General features: G+C 35.0%; 4 protein-coding genes across 4 annotated transcripts; 3 read left to right on the top strand and 1 right to left on the bottom strand.

Moving 5' to 3' along the window:
• Positions 1-387, bottom strand: LOC133335292 (uncharacterized). Its single transcript, XM_061543579.1, has 2 exons — positions 338-387; positions 1-268 (listed from the first exon to the last, which is right to left on the bottom strand). The coding sequence occupies exons 1-2, from the start codon at positions 385-387 to the stop codon at positions 1-3; spliced, it is 318 nt and encodes a 105-aa protein (XP_061399563.1).
• A 3,674-nt stretch (positions 388-4,061) lies between these two features.
• Positions 4,062-6,167, top strand: LOC133335258 (pre-mRNA 3'-end-processing factor FIP1-like). The gene is given in 4 exon segments (XM_061543549.1): positions 4,062-5,620; positions 5,622-5,793; positions 5,857-5,939; positions 5,999-6,167. Coding segments are annotated over 4 exon segments (1,974 nt in total). The 5' UTR covers positions 4,062-4,070.
• A 4,087-nt stretch (positions 6,168-10,254) lies between these two features.
• LOC133335305 (probable fatty acid-binding protein) lies at positions 10,255-12,873 on the top strand. Its single transcript, XM_061543593.1, has 3 exons — positions 10,255-10,364; positions 12,327-12,598; positions 12,665-12,873. The coding sequence occupies exons 1-3, from the start codon at positions 10,292-10,294 to the stop codon at positions 12,713-12,715; spliced, it is 396 nt and encodes a 131-aa protein (XP_061399577.1). The 5' UTR covers positions 10,255-10,291; the 3' UTR covers positions 12,716-12,873.
• A 1,888-nt stretch (positions 12,874-14,761) lies between these two features.
• On the top strand, positions 14,762-18,386 carry LOC133335291 (putative tricarboxylate transport protein, mitochondrial). Its single transcript, XM_061543578.1, has 5 exons — positions 14,762-14,951; positions 15,012-15,138; positions 15,193-15,416; positions 15,472-15,611; positions 18,303-18,386. The coding sequence occupies exons 1-5, from the start codon at positions 14,762-14,764 to the stop codon at positions 18,384-18,386; spliced, it is 765 nt and encodes a 254-aa protein (XP_061399562.1).
• The last annotated feature ends 21 nt before the right edge of the window (positions 18,387-18,407 follow it).

Raw genomic sequence — 18,407 nt, 5'->3', positions numbered from 1 at the left:
CTATGAGGAGTCGGTGCTGGTGAATGCTCCGGCATTTTCCAAATCAAAGTTTTTTATTGTCTCCCGGCACAAAAGAAGATTTTCAAAAAATGAGGTGATAGCTGTCCTTAAATTTTTCACCTGGTCAGCGATAAAATGCACTTCCAATATATCTTCCTTTAAAGCAATCTTCTTTGTAACAAAATTTCTTCTTGGCTCTTCGTCTACTCTGAGTACGCGATAAGCAATTTCGGCGTGTCTAGCCGATTCGAATGGAAGTGTAAGGATCCTGAAATATACATAAATAATTAAAAATATATACATACATATGTATGTATTTAGAATCAAATAGACCTACGCTTCGGTATTTTTTACTCCATGTGTCGCGGGTGCATCCTCCACAGGCATCTTAACAGGGTTTGCTTTTTCACTTTGAACAAATAAATCGGAAGTAGTATCCGAAGTAAGTGAGATTTAACAATGTTTATTTAAATCTGAAGTTTATTTCTATCTGAAAGAATTTTTGTAACAAAGTTTATTAATCGGGTTGTTTGCACAAGCTACAATTCAAGATCCATTAATAAGGTCACCAAGGGAGACCAGCTGATTATCGATACCTCTCAAGTTTGCTGTCAAAATGCATTATTGTGAATTGACTTCCATTATGAAAACGTAAAAAAAGTCGAAATTTTTGACATTAGACTTGAGAAAAAACAGCTGTTTTCCGATTTCGATTGCTATCTTGGTGACCTTATTAATAGATCTTGGCATGGCCTATAAATAAGGTCACCAACATGGCCTATAAATAAGGTCACCAAGATAGCAATCGAAATCGGAAAACAGCTGTTTTTTCTCAAGTCTAATGTCAAAAATTTCGACTTTGTTTACGTTTTCATAATAGAATTCAATTCACAATAATGCATTTTGACAGCAAACTTGAGAGGTATCGATAATCAGCTGGTCTCTCTTGGTGACCTTATTTATAGGCCATGGTCACCAAGATAGCAATCGAAATCGGAAAACAGCTGTTTTTTATCAAGTCTAATGTCAAAAATTTCGACTTTGTTTACGTTTTCATAATGGAAGTCAATTCACAATAATGCATTTTGACAGCAAACTTGAGCGGTATCGATAATCAGCTGGTCTCCCTTGGCGACCTTATTTATAGGCCATGCTCCCAAGTTTGCTGTCAAAATGCATTATTGTGAATTGACTCCCATTATGAAAACGTAAACAAAGTCGAAATCATGGCCTATAAATAAGGTCACCCAGGGAGACCAGCTGGAAATCGATACCTCTCAAGTTTGCTGTCAAAATGCATTATTGTGAATTGTCTCCCATTATGAAAACGTAAACAAAGTCAAAATTTTTGATATTAGACATGAGAAAAACAGCTGTTTTCCGATTTCGATTGCTACCTTGGTGACCTTATTAATAGATCTAGCTTTCAGTTTTGACAAGGGGCAGATTTAATAATGTAACTGCAAAAACACAGCCTTTGGTACAATTAAATGTCAAAAATATTGTTACAATGTAAAAAAAAAATCGACACATAATTACAAAAGAAACCACTGCATTTTAAATAGCTTGTTCATTTATTAACATTTTCTAAATGAATCTTACCGAAATACGTCGAGGAGCGAATTTTCAAATTTAAGATATATTTAGCTCCGAAATGCAACGAACATTAAAAATATTTTTAACTCTGGTGATCAACCGCATGCAGGCTTAGTGACATTGTAGTCCAATCTCGTGGTCCATCCACTTCGATGTTGCTTTTGAAGACTGAAAAGTCTGTTGGATGGTTGGACCAAAGCCTGTGTTTCTCAAGTTTACTGTCAAAATCCATTATAGTGAATTTTTGATACTAGACTTTAACAAGCTGACCTTCGCTTGCTGGGTGCAATATCCAATATTTTCATATGCCTTAAGCGGTGTACACACTAGCACTTTTGTATGACACTCTTGACCAATTTTTTTTTGTTAAAGTGGCCTTTCATTTCCGTCACACATCGGGCAAACACAAAAATATTCAAGGGTTTTGGACAGTTCGTAATCGACTAAAGAATTGACAGTCAAAAGTGAAAGTGTGTACATCTCTTAGGACTTGAAAATTCCCAAAGGTTGTTGCGTACCGCCTACTGCGGCTCCTGGTGGGGTTCCAACCAGCTCAGTCGGGGCACCGCTTTAGGGGTGAATTCCCAACCCTACCACCATCAGCCCTAGGGGTCGAACAATCAAGAAGGAACACGAAAATAGAACAAAAAAACAACAATACACATACGACCATAACGAGGGAATTTGGTGTCAATTATTCCCGCACTTCGCCCGCCCAACCTTGACCCTTCTCGTCCTCATAAACACTTAATTTTAAAGGGCCCCTGTTTCCACACACACTCACCTTACTGCAACATCGTCCAATCTTCCTCCCTTACAGAAAACAATTAGCAATTCATATTAATCTAAACATTCACACATAAATAATATTTATTAATTTCATTATTTCTTGATTACTTAAATCTAACATAAACACATAGCCAATATTCTGAATTCCTAACACCTAAAGCTATCGATACGTCACTGTTTCAGACTACCCACGCAATCTATTGAAACGGCTCCTTCTGGCCACTCTATTATATTATTACCTCACCTAAAAGAGCTCTCTTAAGTCGTTATTGGGGAGATTACCATTCGATCCCAAAATAGGCAAAAACACTAATTCCAATCAGATATTTGGGGTAACCCTACACTTGTCGCATTTGTTAGGCGTTAAAAATTCTCACAATTTCAAATCTTAGATATTAATCACTAAATACTAACACATAACACACTTAATCTAACACTTAAAATTTAGTAAATATATTTTTGTTTGGTTTTTTTTTTTTTAAATTTTTTGTCATTTGGTGATTTGCTTGTTTTTAATTTGGTCTTTGATTACTAATTCATTTTTTTGTTTCACTTTCAGATCTCTCAGGCTATTGGCATTTGTATCTCAATTTTAAATTTCGACAAAGGTTACCTGGTTTCCAGATACTTATTTTCCAGGATCATTTTGGACGGACAGACAAATCAATTTATTGGCCAACTGCATCCAAGCTTGCGTTGACGTGCTGTCTTCACTTTGGGCTTAACCGTCTTCCAGCCAATTATTCTACGGCTAAAACCATGTCACATAAATGTTTTGCCGAATAAGCCCCAAAAAAAAATCGGATGACCTCCTCCGTGCAACGACTTGGAGGGGTCAATGCTTGCTTTATTGGTTGATGAAGTTGTTGGCGTATCTATGCAAAACACAAACATTTAAACACATAAAATATTACCAAATTACACAAACATACTTTATTTTGCTCGCTCACAGGCATAAGGCACTCAACAATAAAAATCAAGTCTTAATAAATTTTTGGGAATTTTTTTGTTTAATTTGGGGATTTTGGTTTGTTTTTTGTTTTATAAAAATTGTTACCAAAAGTATTGTCTCTTGACAAAACACCAAATAATTTTGATCGAATTTCCCCCCCCGTTATGCCTTTTATACCCCCGCAGCCAGATGCCATTTTCCCACTTTTCTGGGATTCTCGCGCATTTTCCGACATTTATCATTTTTCCTTTATCTCACCTCTTGATCCCTACATCTCGACAGGGTTGTATTTGCCAGGCCTAAATTTCAGACCAGATGGCAACGCATGAATTTCTCAACCGCTGTACTGAGCTTACTGTATCCGGCTCACTTTTTTCTGGCCGGCAGCAGCAAACACATCATCTCGGGTAATTGCTGCCGGTTGTGTTTTTTTTATTTTATTTTTATTTTTTTATTTTTATACAAAAAATTATTTTCACATGCAACAAGGTGTCAGTCACATTTTTTTGTTTACGTTTTCACACGAATAAGTCAAAGATGAAAGCATTTTGACAGCTCGGGTGAAAATATTTGGCCGTATCGGACGACCTTATTATTGGGTCAGACAAAAATCGATTGATTAGTTAAAAGTCGACTTAACTATCCCTATTCCAAAATAGAAAAATATTGATGCTCATTTAAATCGTTTACTTTTTGGAAAATTAAATTTTGGGAGAATTAAATTGTCAATGACATGGCAGACGATGCTAATGAAGATAGCTGGTTATATGGAACGTCAAATCCCGATTCCACAACAAATGAGGAAGAACGCAGTGAAAGTGTGACTGATGGAGATGCCGGCTTTCAAAAAGACAACATACAACTCACCTCGAAGTCGGAAAACGAGGCATTAGCTGCAGTCATTCAAGGAGATGACGTTAACAGATCTCAACACAAAGATGATGAGCCTACCGAGGAAGCCGATTTGGTGGAATTTGAAGATCCTGCACATGAAATGGAGGAGGACGAGGAAGCAACAGCAGCAGCGACTGCTGACACAACAGAAGTTGGCGAAAAGCAAGAGATGAGAGAAAAATCTGGCGAGGACTCGGAGAATGAAGCAGAAGATGACGATGATGAGGAGGACGACGACGATGATTCTGATGACGATATAAATGTCGTAATTGGCGATATTAAAGCGGCACCTAGCACTTTTAATATAAAGCAACGATCAAATTTATTGGCGGCAACGTCAGGCCAGGAAAAAATAAAGACTACTGCGCAGGTGGGAAAGTTCTCTATTGAAGATTTCGAAGGGGCAGGTACAATAAATGGCGTAGCTGCCCATGAATTTAGCATAGATTCACTGGAGGACAAGCCTTGGAGAAAACCTGGTGCTGACATCACTGATTATTTTAACTACGGCTTCAATGAGGAAACTTGGAGAGCTTACTGCGAACGCCAGAAAAGGTTTAGGGTGGTTGAAAGTGGTGTAGGCTTAGCCAGTTTAACACAGAATCTTAATCCACCCGGTGAAAAGGCGAGTGACGGAAATATTCCAATTGCCGGACAACAACCGGCAATGGCACCGCCAGGTCATACGCCTCCCGGGCATTTAGATCACATGCAAATGCCTCCGCCTGGAATGATGCCACCTCCGGGACCACATCAAGGTCCTCCTACGAGGTTTGGAATGCCGCGTGGGCCCAGACCCATTTTACCCATTCCAGGTGCAAAAGAAAACGCTATACAAGTGATGACAGCGGAATGTAGGGAATATTCAAGAACCGGTCAAATGCCACCAAATTTTGCAGGGCCTGGGGGAGGAGAAGAACAGTTTTTCCATGAACCTGAGCCTTTCGACTACGGCTACGAACCTACTCAAGACTCACAATGGGGAAGGGAAAATCCAAACTGGGTACCAACTGGTATTAAAGAACTTACTCCAGGACCTAATCCGGTACAAACGCCACCACAACAGATGCCAGGTCCCCCAGGTATGTTACCAAATCCTATGGGCGTACCGCCACCTCAAATGTCCGGTCCTCCTCCACAAATGCGACATCCCCAACAAGGTATGATGCCACCACCAAATATGGGTATGGTTCCACCACCAATGGGTATGATGATGGGTCCTGGTGGCCCACCAATGAGAATGCCAATGGGGCCACCGAGAATGATGGGTCCAAACGGACCCCCACCGGATCGTATGGAGGACGACAGAGAAAGAAGGCGACGCGAAAGGGAATGGGAGCGAGAGAGAGACAGAGATAGAGAAAGGTACAAAATCAAAACTAAGAGGAACATATGAACATTTTCCCCTTATTTACAGATCCAGGAGGGAACGGTCAAGAAGTCGTGAAAAATCCCGTCGTAGATCCAAATCTAGGGAGAAGGATCGTGAAAAAGATAGGGAAAGGGAGCGCGACAGAGACAGGGGTGATCGTGAAAGAGATAGAGATCGTAATGATAAAGATGTAAGTTGTGGTTTTATTCCTTTTTATTTATTACTATTTACTAATCGTGTTTTCATCCCATAGGACACTGAACGTTCCGATGAAGAACGTGAAAGGAGAAGAAGGGATCGAGATAGAGATCGTGAGCGAGATAGAGATCGTGAAAGGTAATCGTTTACATAACATTTTATAATACTAAAATAACATTGATATTTTCTAATATTAGAACACGACGAGAACGATCAAGAAGTCGGGAGAAATCTCGACGTCGATCCAAGTCCCGTGAAAAGGAACGGGATCGTTCTGGTAAATCTGCTACAACAACGACATCGTCATCATCCTCATCAAGCCGCAGTGATAAGAAAAAATCTCATCGCAAGGAGGAAGAAGAATAAGCATGCATAATAAATAATTATTGTAAAAAATTATCACATTGAAAATATATTCAAAATTTATATAAAGTAGATTCAAACAATGGTTATGAGGAATATACAAACCAAAGGAAGTTAATTCCATATATTAAATGCTATGCACACCACGGAAAATAAATTGTTTACCACTTTGTTTTTAATAAGAAATCGTGATCCACTACAATAAAAATCGCTTATAGTGACGGTCAAGAGACCGACAGAAAACAAGAGAACTATATTTGGCCCAACGTAAAAGATAAACAAAATCCGTTTAAATATAATAAAATCAAATATTTACTTTTGTATAAGCATACTGAAACAAAATGCAAATGTTATCAGAAATAAACCGACAACACTACTGTAAAATGTAAAATTAATAACACTTGTTCTAAAAATCATTTTACATTGAATTTTTTTGACAAAATTACCATATGGATTTGTGACCTATAGGTGGTTTAGAGTGGAATCTTTCCGAAAAGAATTAAAAATTAACCTTTTGAGTGTGCGGATATTAAAAACTTTGAGCAATTTGACGAGGTCATCCAGGATGAAAATGCTTAAGAACGACCGCCAATGATATTAGAAACTCGCCTCCATTAACGGCGTACTCTGATATTTTGTGTGAGGATGAGTTTCCAAAAAATAAAATAAAAAATTTGGACAATTATCGAGGAATAGCTACAAAAAATGTAACAAATCGAGAAATATTATTCTAAAAATGTCGTTTGAATACCTTATGTACGACCTGTCGCGTGAACATTTTCCTCTTAGCGGGTATTCAATAAAACTTCGTAAACATCACGACTTGAATAATCCATTCAATCTCTAAACAATGGAGTTTAAAAAAACGATATCGCTTAATTCAATGAGTCAGCCATCTATTAGTCGGTGTGTTCATCGTGTCACGAATGCAATTAATAACACACTATTTTGTTCGATAACACTGTGATACAAAACAAAACAATTTTTTTAGGGGTTCTAATGTACCAATTCTGTTTAGTTGGAGTCCCTGGACCACGAATATCCCTTTGGTTTTTCTGGGTCACTTCGAAAATTAGTTTTATAACGGTAAATGTAGAGAAGAACGTGGTTCCATAGATTTTCACTTTGAAACGCATATAACTTCTTTTCTTTCTAACATATTTATATTATTCTTTTTTTCATTCAAAGAGTAGAATTTTTTTCTTTCAAACAGGATATATATTTGGTAAATCGGTTGAGAATTGGCTGAGTTACAGTGGTTGAAATGTGAAAAAATACGCATAAAATGACAAAATTTATATTTCTTCGGTCTTTACGAAGAAATTATGATATTAAGCCCTATAAGTTTTATTATATTACGGGGAAGACAATTAAATAAGCTTTCGAAAATGAGAAAAATCGAAAAAATCGGTTTAAAAATGGACCCATATTCTCTAAAGGAAATATGGATCTATCTCATTTTCTTTTGTCTGTTACAAAAATAATGTGGAAACGAGGGAACGAGATAGACCCATTGTTCCTTTAGAGAATATGCATAAAATCAATACAAAAATGCATAAAAAAATAATAATAATACATAAATAAACTATTAAACAATGGTATTTTGTACTGGATCCTGTTCGATAACTTTTACAGTAAATATATTGTGTTGTTTTTACCGGAGACGTTGTAGAACATGCTTAGTGTTTACTTGAACAATATTTAATGAATTGCATTTACTGTATATCACTTCTCAATATTCCTTAATTTTCAAGTTATCAGCGAATCCATTTTTATTAATGGGAATTGGATTTTTCCCATCTTCACAATTTTTACATTCTTTTTTTAATATAAAAGAGATTTTTTTCATTTAAAATATAAAAGAATCCTAGCACAGCAACTTGAGGTTTTAATCTTGTAATATATTAAAACGCTAACCGCAGGGTGTATATATATTTATATATTATCCGCCCGTATTGTTATTGATTTGAGATTCATCGTATTTTATACATTTCCGAGCAATTATTTTCATTTCTTTAAGATCAATTGAGCATAGGATTTATAAATGATGGACATGGCAACAGTAACAAAATCAAAATGTGTATGTATGTGTATGACAATAAGAATACTTATTGTAATTTGTCTGGATATTTATGCCCAAAGTAATATCGTGACTTCAAAGGTCTTGGGTAACAAAAAATACACGCACAGACACATTCCCAATCGAGATGTCAATTAAAAATGTATACGGGGTCTGGGAATGGTCATATGGACGCTTATAAATACTATTCATATGTCAGCATAAATGCAAGGCGGCGGCGAATATATGCTGGTATGACCGTGAGTGTATCGAAATATGGTGGACAATATGTTTAATTCTTTTCCATTTATTTGTATCAGGTGACTACCGTCTGAGGTCTATTTATTAGGGAAATAATAAATACATATTAGTATTCGTTATCTACTAATTTAAATGGACAATTGAATCTAAAGATAACAAAGTTATCATCTCTTGCATATAGTCTATTAAAATATCCCCGTATACTTGACAGACATGTGTGCGAACCTTGGACCCCTGAAAATACAAATAGAGCTATTTGTTGTCTTATTGATTAAAATGGCCTTTCCATAGGGCTATAAAATTTAATTTAATCAATGGAAACTTCGATAAGTGAACGGTTTGTCATCACTATACCCCCTTATTAAAGCTCTTTAATTGTAGAAAAAGACTAAAGTTGTCAGCTTATCTATTAAATTACGAGAAATACGACCTATTTTAAGGTTACTCTGTTATTAGCCAAACAGCTTTATGTAATTGTACATATGGCAATATTAAAGTTGAACCTTTCCCCTAAGGTTGGAATAAATCGATAAGAATTAGTATCCATATCTAAGATAATATTTTTCAAGATAATTTTTCGTCAAACTAAAAGCGATATTTTTGATTTGGCAAGACATTCGTCAGCAATAATTATTTATGGTAATAGTTATATATATATATATATATATATATAATGGAACAACTTAAATTGAAACATTTTTGGATTTGCATATAAAAATGCATTTACCCATGCATGGTGAGCAGTTAGGTCACTCTAAAGAAGTACAATGTATGTTCGATTTTTAACACACATCAAATGAAATTTATGCTTTCAAACGGCTGGCAAAATAAACGTACATTGTTTTTAAGACTTGTAACTTAGCACATATGTGCTAAAAGACTTAAATTATAAAAAAATTAATTGAAATAATTTTGTTATTGTTGTTTCTGTAACTAAAAAAGTCCTTCTTTTCGACAGCGGTAATGATTTTCGATCACTGGAACGTCCAAACCCAAAAATTCGAACGGGATTCGAAAGATTACATGTCTGTTTCTGCTGCGAACTTGGATTATTAACATCGCACAAATATTGACAAAATGACGGTACTATAAAACTTTATTTTTGGATAATGTCAAATTTTTGGGACCGATTACATTACACTGTATCTGTATAGTTTTTCATTTTCACTTTTAAAGGGACGTTCTTGATTTAAATTCTATTATTTTGAAACCGAGGCTGGGGATTCCCCCTAAATAATAAATTCTTTAAAACTCCTTGTACATTAGAACTTTTTACCGGGTTAACCTACTTTATGAGGATTTATTTGACATATATGCAAAGGAAATGACAATTGAAACCCACTGGGTTAACGAAATCCGTTAACGAAAATGTAAACGTACTATAATATTCTTGTATTTTTTTTTTTTTTTTTTTGAATTCAAAACGTTTTAACATGTATATAAACTATATCTTTTTAATTATTTCTTTCTATTTCCTCTTACTATATATCTCAACTTTTAAAGATTGATTAAAACAAAAAAAATTGATTAACAAAAAGTCCATAATCGAATTGTTGTCTCCAGATAATTATGTCAATTAATTTTTCAAAGTAAGTTTGTAGCAAATGTTTCGAACCACACTGTATATCTAGTAAAACTCACAGATAAGAGAGTCACATCTCACCACCACCACAATTCATCAGAAAAGAGAGAGTCCGCGGGTATAAAAACGCGTTGAGGTGGTGGTTAGAGCATTATTCGGTTGTCGCTCTTCAAAGGGTCGGTGTGTTATTCGTTTCCTCAACAACTCAAATCAAATCTCTCTAAAATGGCCTGCTGGGAAGGAAAGAAATACAAATTGGACAAAAGCGAAAACTTCGATGAATACATGAAGGAATTGGGTAAGTGGTGCTCTGTTCACATGACTCATGAAGAAAGGAAGTTGTTATCAGAGTCCATGTCTCGGCAGTTACATTTGGAAAAGTTTCTTGTCATTTTTTAAGCGTTAGTGCAAACATATACATACATATGGACATTATTCGATATTTGTGAAAAAAGGTACAGCTTCTTATTCTCCACCTCATTTCTGAGTTAGCACACCAGCCGGCCGGCCGGCATTCGTGGTAATTAAAAATCAAATACTAAACCGGTTTTATGCCGCTCTTCGGACGCTACACGAACCGTAAAATACCTATTATTAATGGAATGGATTATATGTTATAGCGTGACACAACATGGGTCGGCAATGATTTCTGGTCTATTGCCAAGAAAGTGAACACTTATCATCTATGACAATAGCCAAAATAAATTTGGATAATGCTAGATACTAAATTGATTTCGGTACAAAGTTCATGGACTAATTGTTTGGCTACCATCCATGTCCATTGTGTAAATTGTTCTTTGCACCAAAGTCCAAATCAAAGGTACAAACATATGTCTGTGCATTTAATGGCTGTTTGTTTCGTTCGCTGGTGGCCGGCAAATAGAGCTTTCTATCGCTTATCACAAACAAAAATATATTCGTTTTGCAGTTCGCTTGTTTTGGACTTTGGTTTTTTTTTTTGTTTGTGCTGCATGCATGCATACATACGTATATTTGAAGATGTCCAGGAATATCACCCCAAAAAAAATAATTTATAAAACATATTTTCTCCAAACACTAATACACACATCAATATATATATATATATATGAACACGACGACAAGTCAAGTTCCTTATCTAAATTAGAGTATGACATTTGCACCAAAATATATACGATGTGCAAGTGGAATTGTTTTTTTTTTTTTTTTGATATGTCAAAACTTTATGGTGCCACCAAGTGCAAATGTGGATAAACATGTCGTTTGTGCGGTTTTCGGAACATTACAATAACGTTTCAAATGTCTTAGAATCAATTGAAGCCAATTACATTTTTTCTTTCTGATCATAATTGAGTTCCTCTCAATTTATTTATGAAAAAAAAAATTCCCACCTTAGTCGTCTTTTTGTATTTTTTTCGTACATGGCACCGTCACACTATGATCATGTCATATTCCCATTGTGGCGTGTACAATTGCTGCCCGTATGTCAACGACAATAAGTCGACTTGCTGCAAACACCATTTGTACGTAGTAGTGGATGGCTGATTTATGTATGAGTACTTCATGGATCTTCCTCATCATGTTTAATTTGTTTAAATTTAATAAATTGATGACAACCGGTCAAAAGAATCATGACATTCCCGCTCCACTTCAAAATTCTTTGAATAATTCAACAGTATAAATGCGCGCAGACTGCGTATCAACTGTACTTTTGCTGTACTATGGGGAGGAATTTGCAATCTCAGTGCTTTCGTTGTAAAAAGAAACAGAAAAAGAAAAATTGACTCATTTTATTGACTTTTTGAAGATAACCGCATACACCACAACTTGTTGGGTTTCTTTGCATGGGTACCATCGATATATTGACGCGACCCTCCTTCTGCATGGTAATCATTTAATCATGTACATATTTTTGGTTTTCAGCTTTATTTTTAATCGTACAAACAACACGCACGGTTCAATAGTTTGCACACCACCTCCAACCATTGTTCTTTAAATAACTTGTTCTTAAAAGGAGTTGTTGGTTTATGACATTTTGCCAACATTCTACACCTAACCGATGATACTTCACAAACTGTCACCATTAATTAAAATGACCTCCATTTCAATTAGGTAGACAGGAAATGCATATCTATTGTCTATGAATTCGTATTTGTCGTATGAAAAAGTAATACATGTAACGACATGCGTTACAATGACTATAAATTGCGGGGATATATTAGAACGATTGTTTTCCTTTTCTTTTGTGCCAATTTTTTAAATTCCTTACTTTATTTTGCAGGTGTCGGTATGGTCCTCCGCAAGATGGGCAACACCGTTACCCCCACCGTTGAATTGAAGAAGGAAGGTGATATGTACACTTTCACCACCACCTCAACCTTCAAGACTTCCAGCATTTCTTTCAAGTTGGGCGAGGAATTCGATGAAGAAACTTTGGATGGCCGCAAAGTCAAGTCCGTTTGCACCATGGAGGGCAACACTTTGACTCAAGAACAAAAGGGTGACAAACCATCCACCATTGTTCGTGAGTTCTCCGACAGTGAATTAATCACCGTAAGTACTCCATTCAACATTTTTGAGGTTTAAAACTTAATTCTTTGCTTTACTTTTTTTTGGCAGACCCTCACCATCGGTGATGTGAAATCCGTTCGTGTCTACAAGGCTATTTAAATCACCAACTTGAATCTGTCCTTTAGCGGAATGTAGACTCCTTGGCGACTGAATTCATTACCATCTGTTTTTGTTTAAGCTTCAACTAACCATTGTTATTACATAACAATATTTTTTGTATTTAAGATCATTGTAAAATAAATGATTGCATTTAATAACATGCCGAAATAACTATTTAAAACTTGGTTTTATAAATAAACGCATTAGTTGCTATATAACGAAATAAATCGATTTGTTTCAATTGTGTACGACCCTTATAGTACGTTTACATTTAACCGGATTTCGGTAACCCACTAGGCTTCAATTGCCAATTCCTTTGCATATATGTCAAATAAATCCTCATAAAGTAGGTTAACCCGGTAAAAAGTTCTAATGTATATGCCGTTTTAGCATCTAATATCGGTATTTACAACAACTACTGTATAGATTTTTCTACATTCTTCCATTTCCTCTTTCATTTTCTATTTTGTTATTGACGTACAATTCTTGTTAAACGTCATCATGGATGATCGCTTAATTCCTCTTTCTTTGTTCACTCAATGTAAGTTTGTATGTGTGTGTTGCATTGGTAGATTGTTCGTAATCCAAATGTTACCAGATCGTCTAGAAACTTCTGTAGCGACAGGCAGGGCTCTTATAAATAGAGGGAATGGCAAGGCAGTTAGTCAGTTGTGAATCAGATCGCGAATTGAAACCGTCAAGTAACGTAAAGCTGTAAAGTAACGTGCAAAGTAAAGTGTGTCAATAAACTCATTGTAATAATCGTAATCAGAAAGAACCCGCGTTTTATTTAGTACGAACTGTGCTGGGAAATAAAACCACGTCTACACGGGATTAAGTAAAATCCAAGAACGTAACAATATAATGAAATTAAATTCCAGTATGACAATTTGTGTCGTTTTCATTTGTAATTTCAAACTGATTTGGACTCGTATGCGTCATTCATCATAAGGGAATTCGACAAGTTATCGTACATACCTAATACATTTGTAAGTAACTCTACAATCGCCATCAAATGAAATCATTTGGTTCCTAGTGTACTAGTGTATTGTGTGAAAACGATAGGCCATATACGGTTTATAGTAGGTAGAAATGTCATGAAGACTGAACATTTATGTTTTGGAGACAGGGGGTGAGAATATTTCTAATCATGCGCTATCACCACTTATATTAGTGGTTCGTTTATAAAAAAGTTACCAGTTTCCATCGTCGGTCAAGTGCAAATTGTTTTAATTGTTTAAGTTATATTATTCATGAAAATTAGAATTTATGCGATTTGCTATCGAATTCTGTGTGCATTTTATTCAAGATAAAGTGTCCTACCTGGAGTAAAATCATGCCACAAATTTACAATTTTCAATGCGTTCGTTCTATGATTTAAAGCAACAGTAATTATCGCTATCGATAAATACATATGAAAAGTTTTGTGTAATAGTAACAGAGTAAAATTGTTGTTGAGCAAATATCGCTCATTTGCTGCAAAACCGGCTTAAATCGAAAAATTGATTTGCAAAAAATGCCGGCTCACAGCTTACAAGGCACAAAGGAACTTCTACAGCAGCTTCTCAATCGGAGTGTGTAAGAGATATATATCTGCATTCTTTACACAACATGAAGTCTGATATAGAGAAAAAGTCTGCATCGTTAAATCAAAAATCACGATTTTTGATTTATGCCGGTCTTGCAGGAAATAAGCGATATAAGCAGTAAATAATTTTAGCGTATTGTATTGTGTGTGTGTGCGTGAACAAGTTGTAAGTTACCTATTGTGAATTGCATGATGCGCGAGTTGGAACGTAGACAAACAATCGATTCTATTCCTTTTTGATTGTATTTTCGTTTTTTTTACTTCGATTAAAGGAACCGCCTGAAAGTATGCTAGTTGTATGTGCCATATCAACAAAAAAAGATAAACCACCGTTAGATAACATTTTTACATAACATTCATGAATTTGAAGATTTGTCTGGAATAATCATTAAATTTCTTACTTTCGAGTCCGTGGTGCCAGACCAAATCTTTTTTTTGTATTGCAGTTACCGCACGCAATGAGTACAAGGGCAGATTTTAACAATCCATTTAAACAGAGGTCTTGGATGATTGAACATGGTGCTGCGTCAACAGCCACCGGAGGAGGCCTTAAAGGTATTATAGCGGGAGGAATAACAGGTGGAATTGAAATTTGTATAACATATCCAACAGAATATGTCAAAACTCAACTGCAGTTAGATGAAAAGGGTAAGTGCGAATAGAAAACTGACTAACTTCGCCGGTGAAATGCATATTACATTAATTTAGGCACGCGAAAGAAATACAAAGGCATCATGGACTGTGTCCATCAGACAGTCAGCCAGAGAGGCGTAACTGGTCTTTATCGGGGTCTAAGTGTCCTAATATATGGCAGCATACCAAAATCGGCAGCTAGGTTTGTATGTAACATTGTATGACTTTTAATGTAAATATTCGCAATGGTTCATAGATTTGGAGCCTTTGAAAGTCTCAAAAACGTCATGAAGAATGACCAGGGACAATTGAATAGTAGTGCCAAGCTTTTGAGCGGATTAGGTGCAGGCGTATGCGAAGCTGTATTCGCTGTGACACCAATGGAAACCATAAAAGTCAAATTCATTAATGACCAGCGTAGTCCTAATCCCCAATACAAGGGTTTTGCCCATGGCGTTGGCTGCATTATAAAGGCAGAAGGTATGTATAATATGTAATTAATCCCCTGCAACTAACACAATATATACTTTCACAGGAATCGGTGGAATTTACAAAGGCTTAACCGCAACGATTCTTAAACAGGGATCTAATCAAGCAATCCGTTTTTATGTTCTCCTCTCGTTGAAAGACCTTTACACGGGGAACAATAACAATAAATCGGTGCCAAAGCCTCTGGTAGGTATTTTTGGGGCCATTGCCGGGGCTGCCTCAGTATTTTGCAATACACCTTTGGATGTCGTGAAAACTCGAATGCAAGGACTTGAAGCATCAAAATATAGCAATACATTTGATTGTGCAGTTAAAATCCTGAAAAATGAAGGACTATCAGCATTTTACAAAGGAACTGTACCTCGCTTGGGTCGAGTTTGTTTAGATGTCGGCATCACTTTTATGATATACGACTCATTCATGGACTTATTTAATAAGCTTTTTACCAAACTCTAAAATCCAACGGCACGAACTCACCTGAACTCGAATCGATCTATCCTATTTTAATATCCATATATTTGAAATATTTTTGTATTACTCAATTATGCCATTGTGTGTATGCTATGCATTTACAGTGTAAGGTTCTTTCAGAAAATATATACACAACTATAAGTTATGATAAATATTTTGCCGGTAAGTTTTTTATTTACTCACTTATATTGAGTAAAAGAATAATATGCAGCATAAAATAATTGTTTGGATATTCAATATATAGAAGAACTCATGGTACAATAATAAAAGATAGGATAACAACAAGTGGTTGTGTTTATTTGAAATCTTTTCAATACATATTTAAAAACGCGAACAATTCATCATACCATGGTATTATTATGGTTATATTGAAATTGCCAATGAAGTTCATGGTATGTTCGAAGACGACGCCTATAGTTTTCTCCGGAGTCTAATGATATTTATTGGAAAATCTTATAAAACCCAAAGTTATACGGGGGTAATTGGAATGTCAGTTTTGAATGAACAAGACTGTTATGTTAAAAATTACAAAATTTGTTGGCCTTTATATAAAATTAATTCTATAGATTGAAGATGTCGGGTCACACTAGACGGTGCAAATACCTCGAAATATTAGCCATACTTGAAATATAGATCCGCAGAAAGTCAAAGTTCAGTGGTAGTTGTGTAGGTTTCCATATACTGCTCCGCTCACTTGTTTTTACTATGTAAGTTCTTCTGTGAGAGCATCTGTCTGTTTTTTACTTTTTTTGTAAAATAAATAGTTGGAATATATTAGGGTCTTCACTTTAAATAATATATGTATAGGGTAAACGCACCTAATTCCGGCATGTACCATTAGTCGGCATCTGTTTTATATAACTTCAAATAACTAAAAAATCCTATAACTAAATATGAAAAACACCTTGAAATATCTTCAATAACACTGCAATCTATCTCTGTATAAAATATAATCGAGGTAGGTACATTTATTCAGTCAGAATTTGGAATTCGGTCAATGAGGTTTGTCAACACTAGCGATAATTCATGTTTCTTAAGAAAAAATTAGTGGGCTTGTCGATTTCAAAAGACTTGTAACTATATTAAAATTATATATTTTTCACAAGGATCTTGTTCGTAATTGTAAAGAACATAAAGGAGAATAATTTAGAATTTAAAATCATTAAAAAAATATTTGTAATTATGATATTTTTATCGATGCCGTCCTTAGGAACAGCATTGTTAAGGTGTTCCAATAGTCGGCATATGGGTGAATAATAAGCACCTTTTCGAACATGTTAGCTCAAAATTGGAAAAAAATGTTGAATAAGTGCTCTAAATAACAAATAAATTATAAAAATCAATTTTTAGTGGTTCTTAATTTGTTTACCTCTGAAATGCCATATTATTTCACCATGCCGAGAATTTTTAGTGGTTCTTAAATTTTTTTACCTCTGAAATGCCATATTATTTCACCATGCCGAGAATTGGTTCCTGAAGTCGGCACCATGTTTTATAATTGCAATATTTTTTGAATAAAATTATTATATATAATTTTTTAATACAATACTGATGGAAACGCTCGATAATAAAAATTTATTAATTAAAATAGCAGAAAAAATAATTAAATAATTAATTTTTGTTTAACTAAAATACTACATGCCGAATATTGGAACATGACAATAGTCGGCATGTAGTATTTTAATACAAATTAATTATAAAAATTTTTATTGCATCGGGGAGTAAACAAAATTTGGAAACATATGAACCTAAATACAAAATAGTGAACAAAATGCTCGGGATGGTGAAATGTTTAAATTCCTTAAAGTGCTGACTATTGGTGCACTTACCCTATATATAACAAACATTAACATTCAAATTTTTACTAAGTAAATTTTACCAGTAAGAATTTTTCAATCTCAGTACACAACTGCTAAAATGTATCTCTCAACTTACTCTCATTTACTGTACTTTTTACTGTCGATTTTTTCATCGACAATACCCTGAAGTCTCGCTTATAGCGTTCAAGTTCGTCGAAATCACTTATAACGACGTTCAAAGGAGCAGCGAAATATAGCAATAAGTTGTTATAATCGATGTCAAAATCAATATATCGCTCATTTACTGCAAGAGAGGCATAACTCAAAAACGTGATTAACGTTAATGATGCACGATTGTTCGTAATAATAATCATGTTGTGTAAAAAATTAATATGAATATCTCTTACACACTCTAATTGAGAAGCTATAGAAGTACCTCTGTCTCATATAAAGTGTAAGTGAATTGAAAACTTAAAACTCATTTTTTGCAAAATCTATTTTTTGAGTTATGCCTGTCTGGCAGTAAATGAGCTATATATATATATATATATGTCCTTCAAATTTATCATAACCTTAATAAGCGCGTTACACTACAAAATATACATAGCACAGCCCAGCCTCTTTGATATTCCACAGTGCGAAACTTGATTCCAGTCTAGAAAGCACTGATCGTTCGCGTTGTCCATCGTAGCCCTCAAAAAAATATTGAGTA

The sequence above is a fragment of the Musca vetustissima genome, unplaced genomic scaffold (genome assembly GCF_032173495.1).
Source record: "Musca vetustissima isolate MV318-11 ecotype Yass unplaced genomic scaffold, APGP_CSIRO_Mvet_v1 utg3273, whole genome shotgun sequence".
NCBI lineage: Eukaryota > Metazoa > Arthropoda > Insecta > Diptera > Muscidae > Musca > Musca vetustissima.
This window is presented reverse-complemented; position numbering and strand designations above follow the sequence as displayed.

Excerpts from the sequence above, each read along its gene's own strand:
- LOC133335292 (XM_061543579.1), bottom strand. The coding sequence starts at position 387 with ATGCCTGTGGAGGATGCACCCGCGACACATGGAGTAAAAAATACCGAA. Across the intron at positions 269-337 it reads GGAGTAAAAAATACCGAAGC|GATCCTTACACTTCCATTCG; the intron begins GTAGGTCTATTT and ends TGTATATTTCAG.
- LOC133335305 (XM_061543593.1), top strand. The coding sequence starts at position 10,292 with ATGGCCTGCTGGGAAGGAAAGAAATACAAATTGGACAAAAGCGAAAAC. Across the intron at positions 10,365-12,326 it reads TGAATACATGAAGGAATTGG|GTGTCGGTATGGTCCTCCGC; the intron begins GTAAGTGGTGCT and ends TTTATTTTGCAG. Across the intron at positions 12,599-12,664 it reads CCGACAGTGAATTAATCACC|ACCCTCACCATCGGTGATGT; the intron begins GTAAGTACTCCA and ends TTTTTTTGGCAG.
- LOC133335291 (XM_061543578.1), top strand. The coding sequence starts at position 14,762 with ATGAGTACAAGGGCAGATTTTAACAATCCATTTAAACAGAGGTCTTGG. Across the intron at positions 14,952-15,011 it reads ACTGCAGTTAGATGAAAAGG|GCACGCGAAAGAAATACAAA; the intron begins GTAAGTGCGAAT and ends ACATTAATTTAG. Across the intron at positions 15,139-15,192 it reads ATACCAAAATCGGCAGCTAG|ATTTGGAGCCTTTGAAAGTC; the intron begins GTTTGTATGTAA and ends AATGGTTCATAG.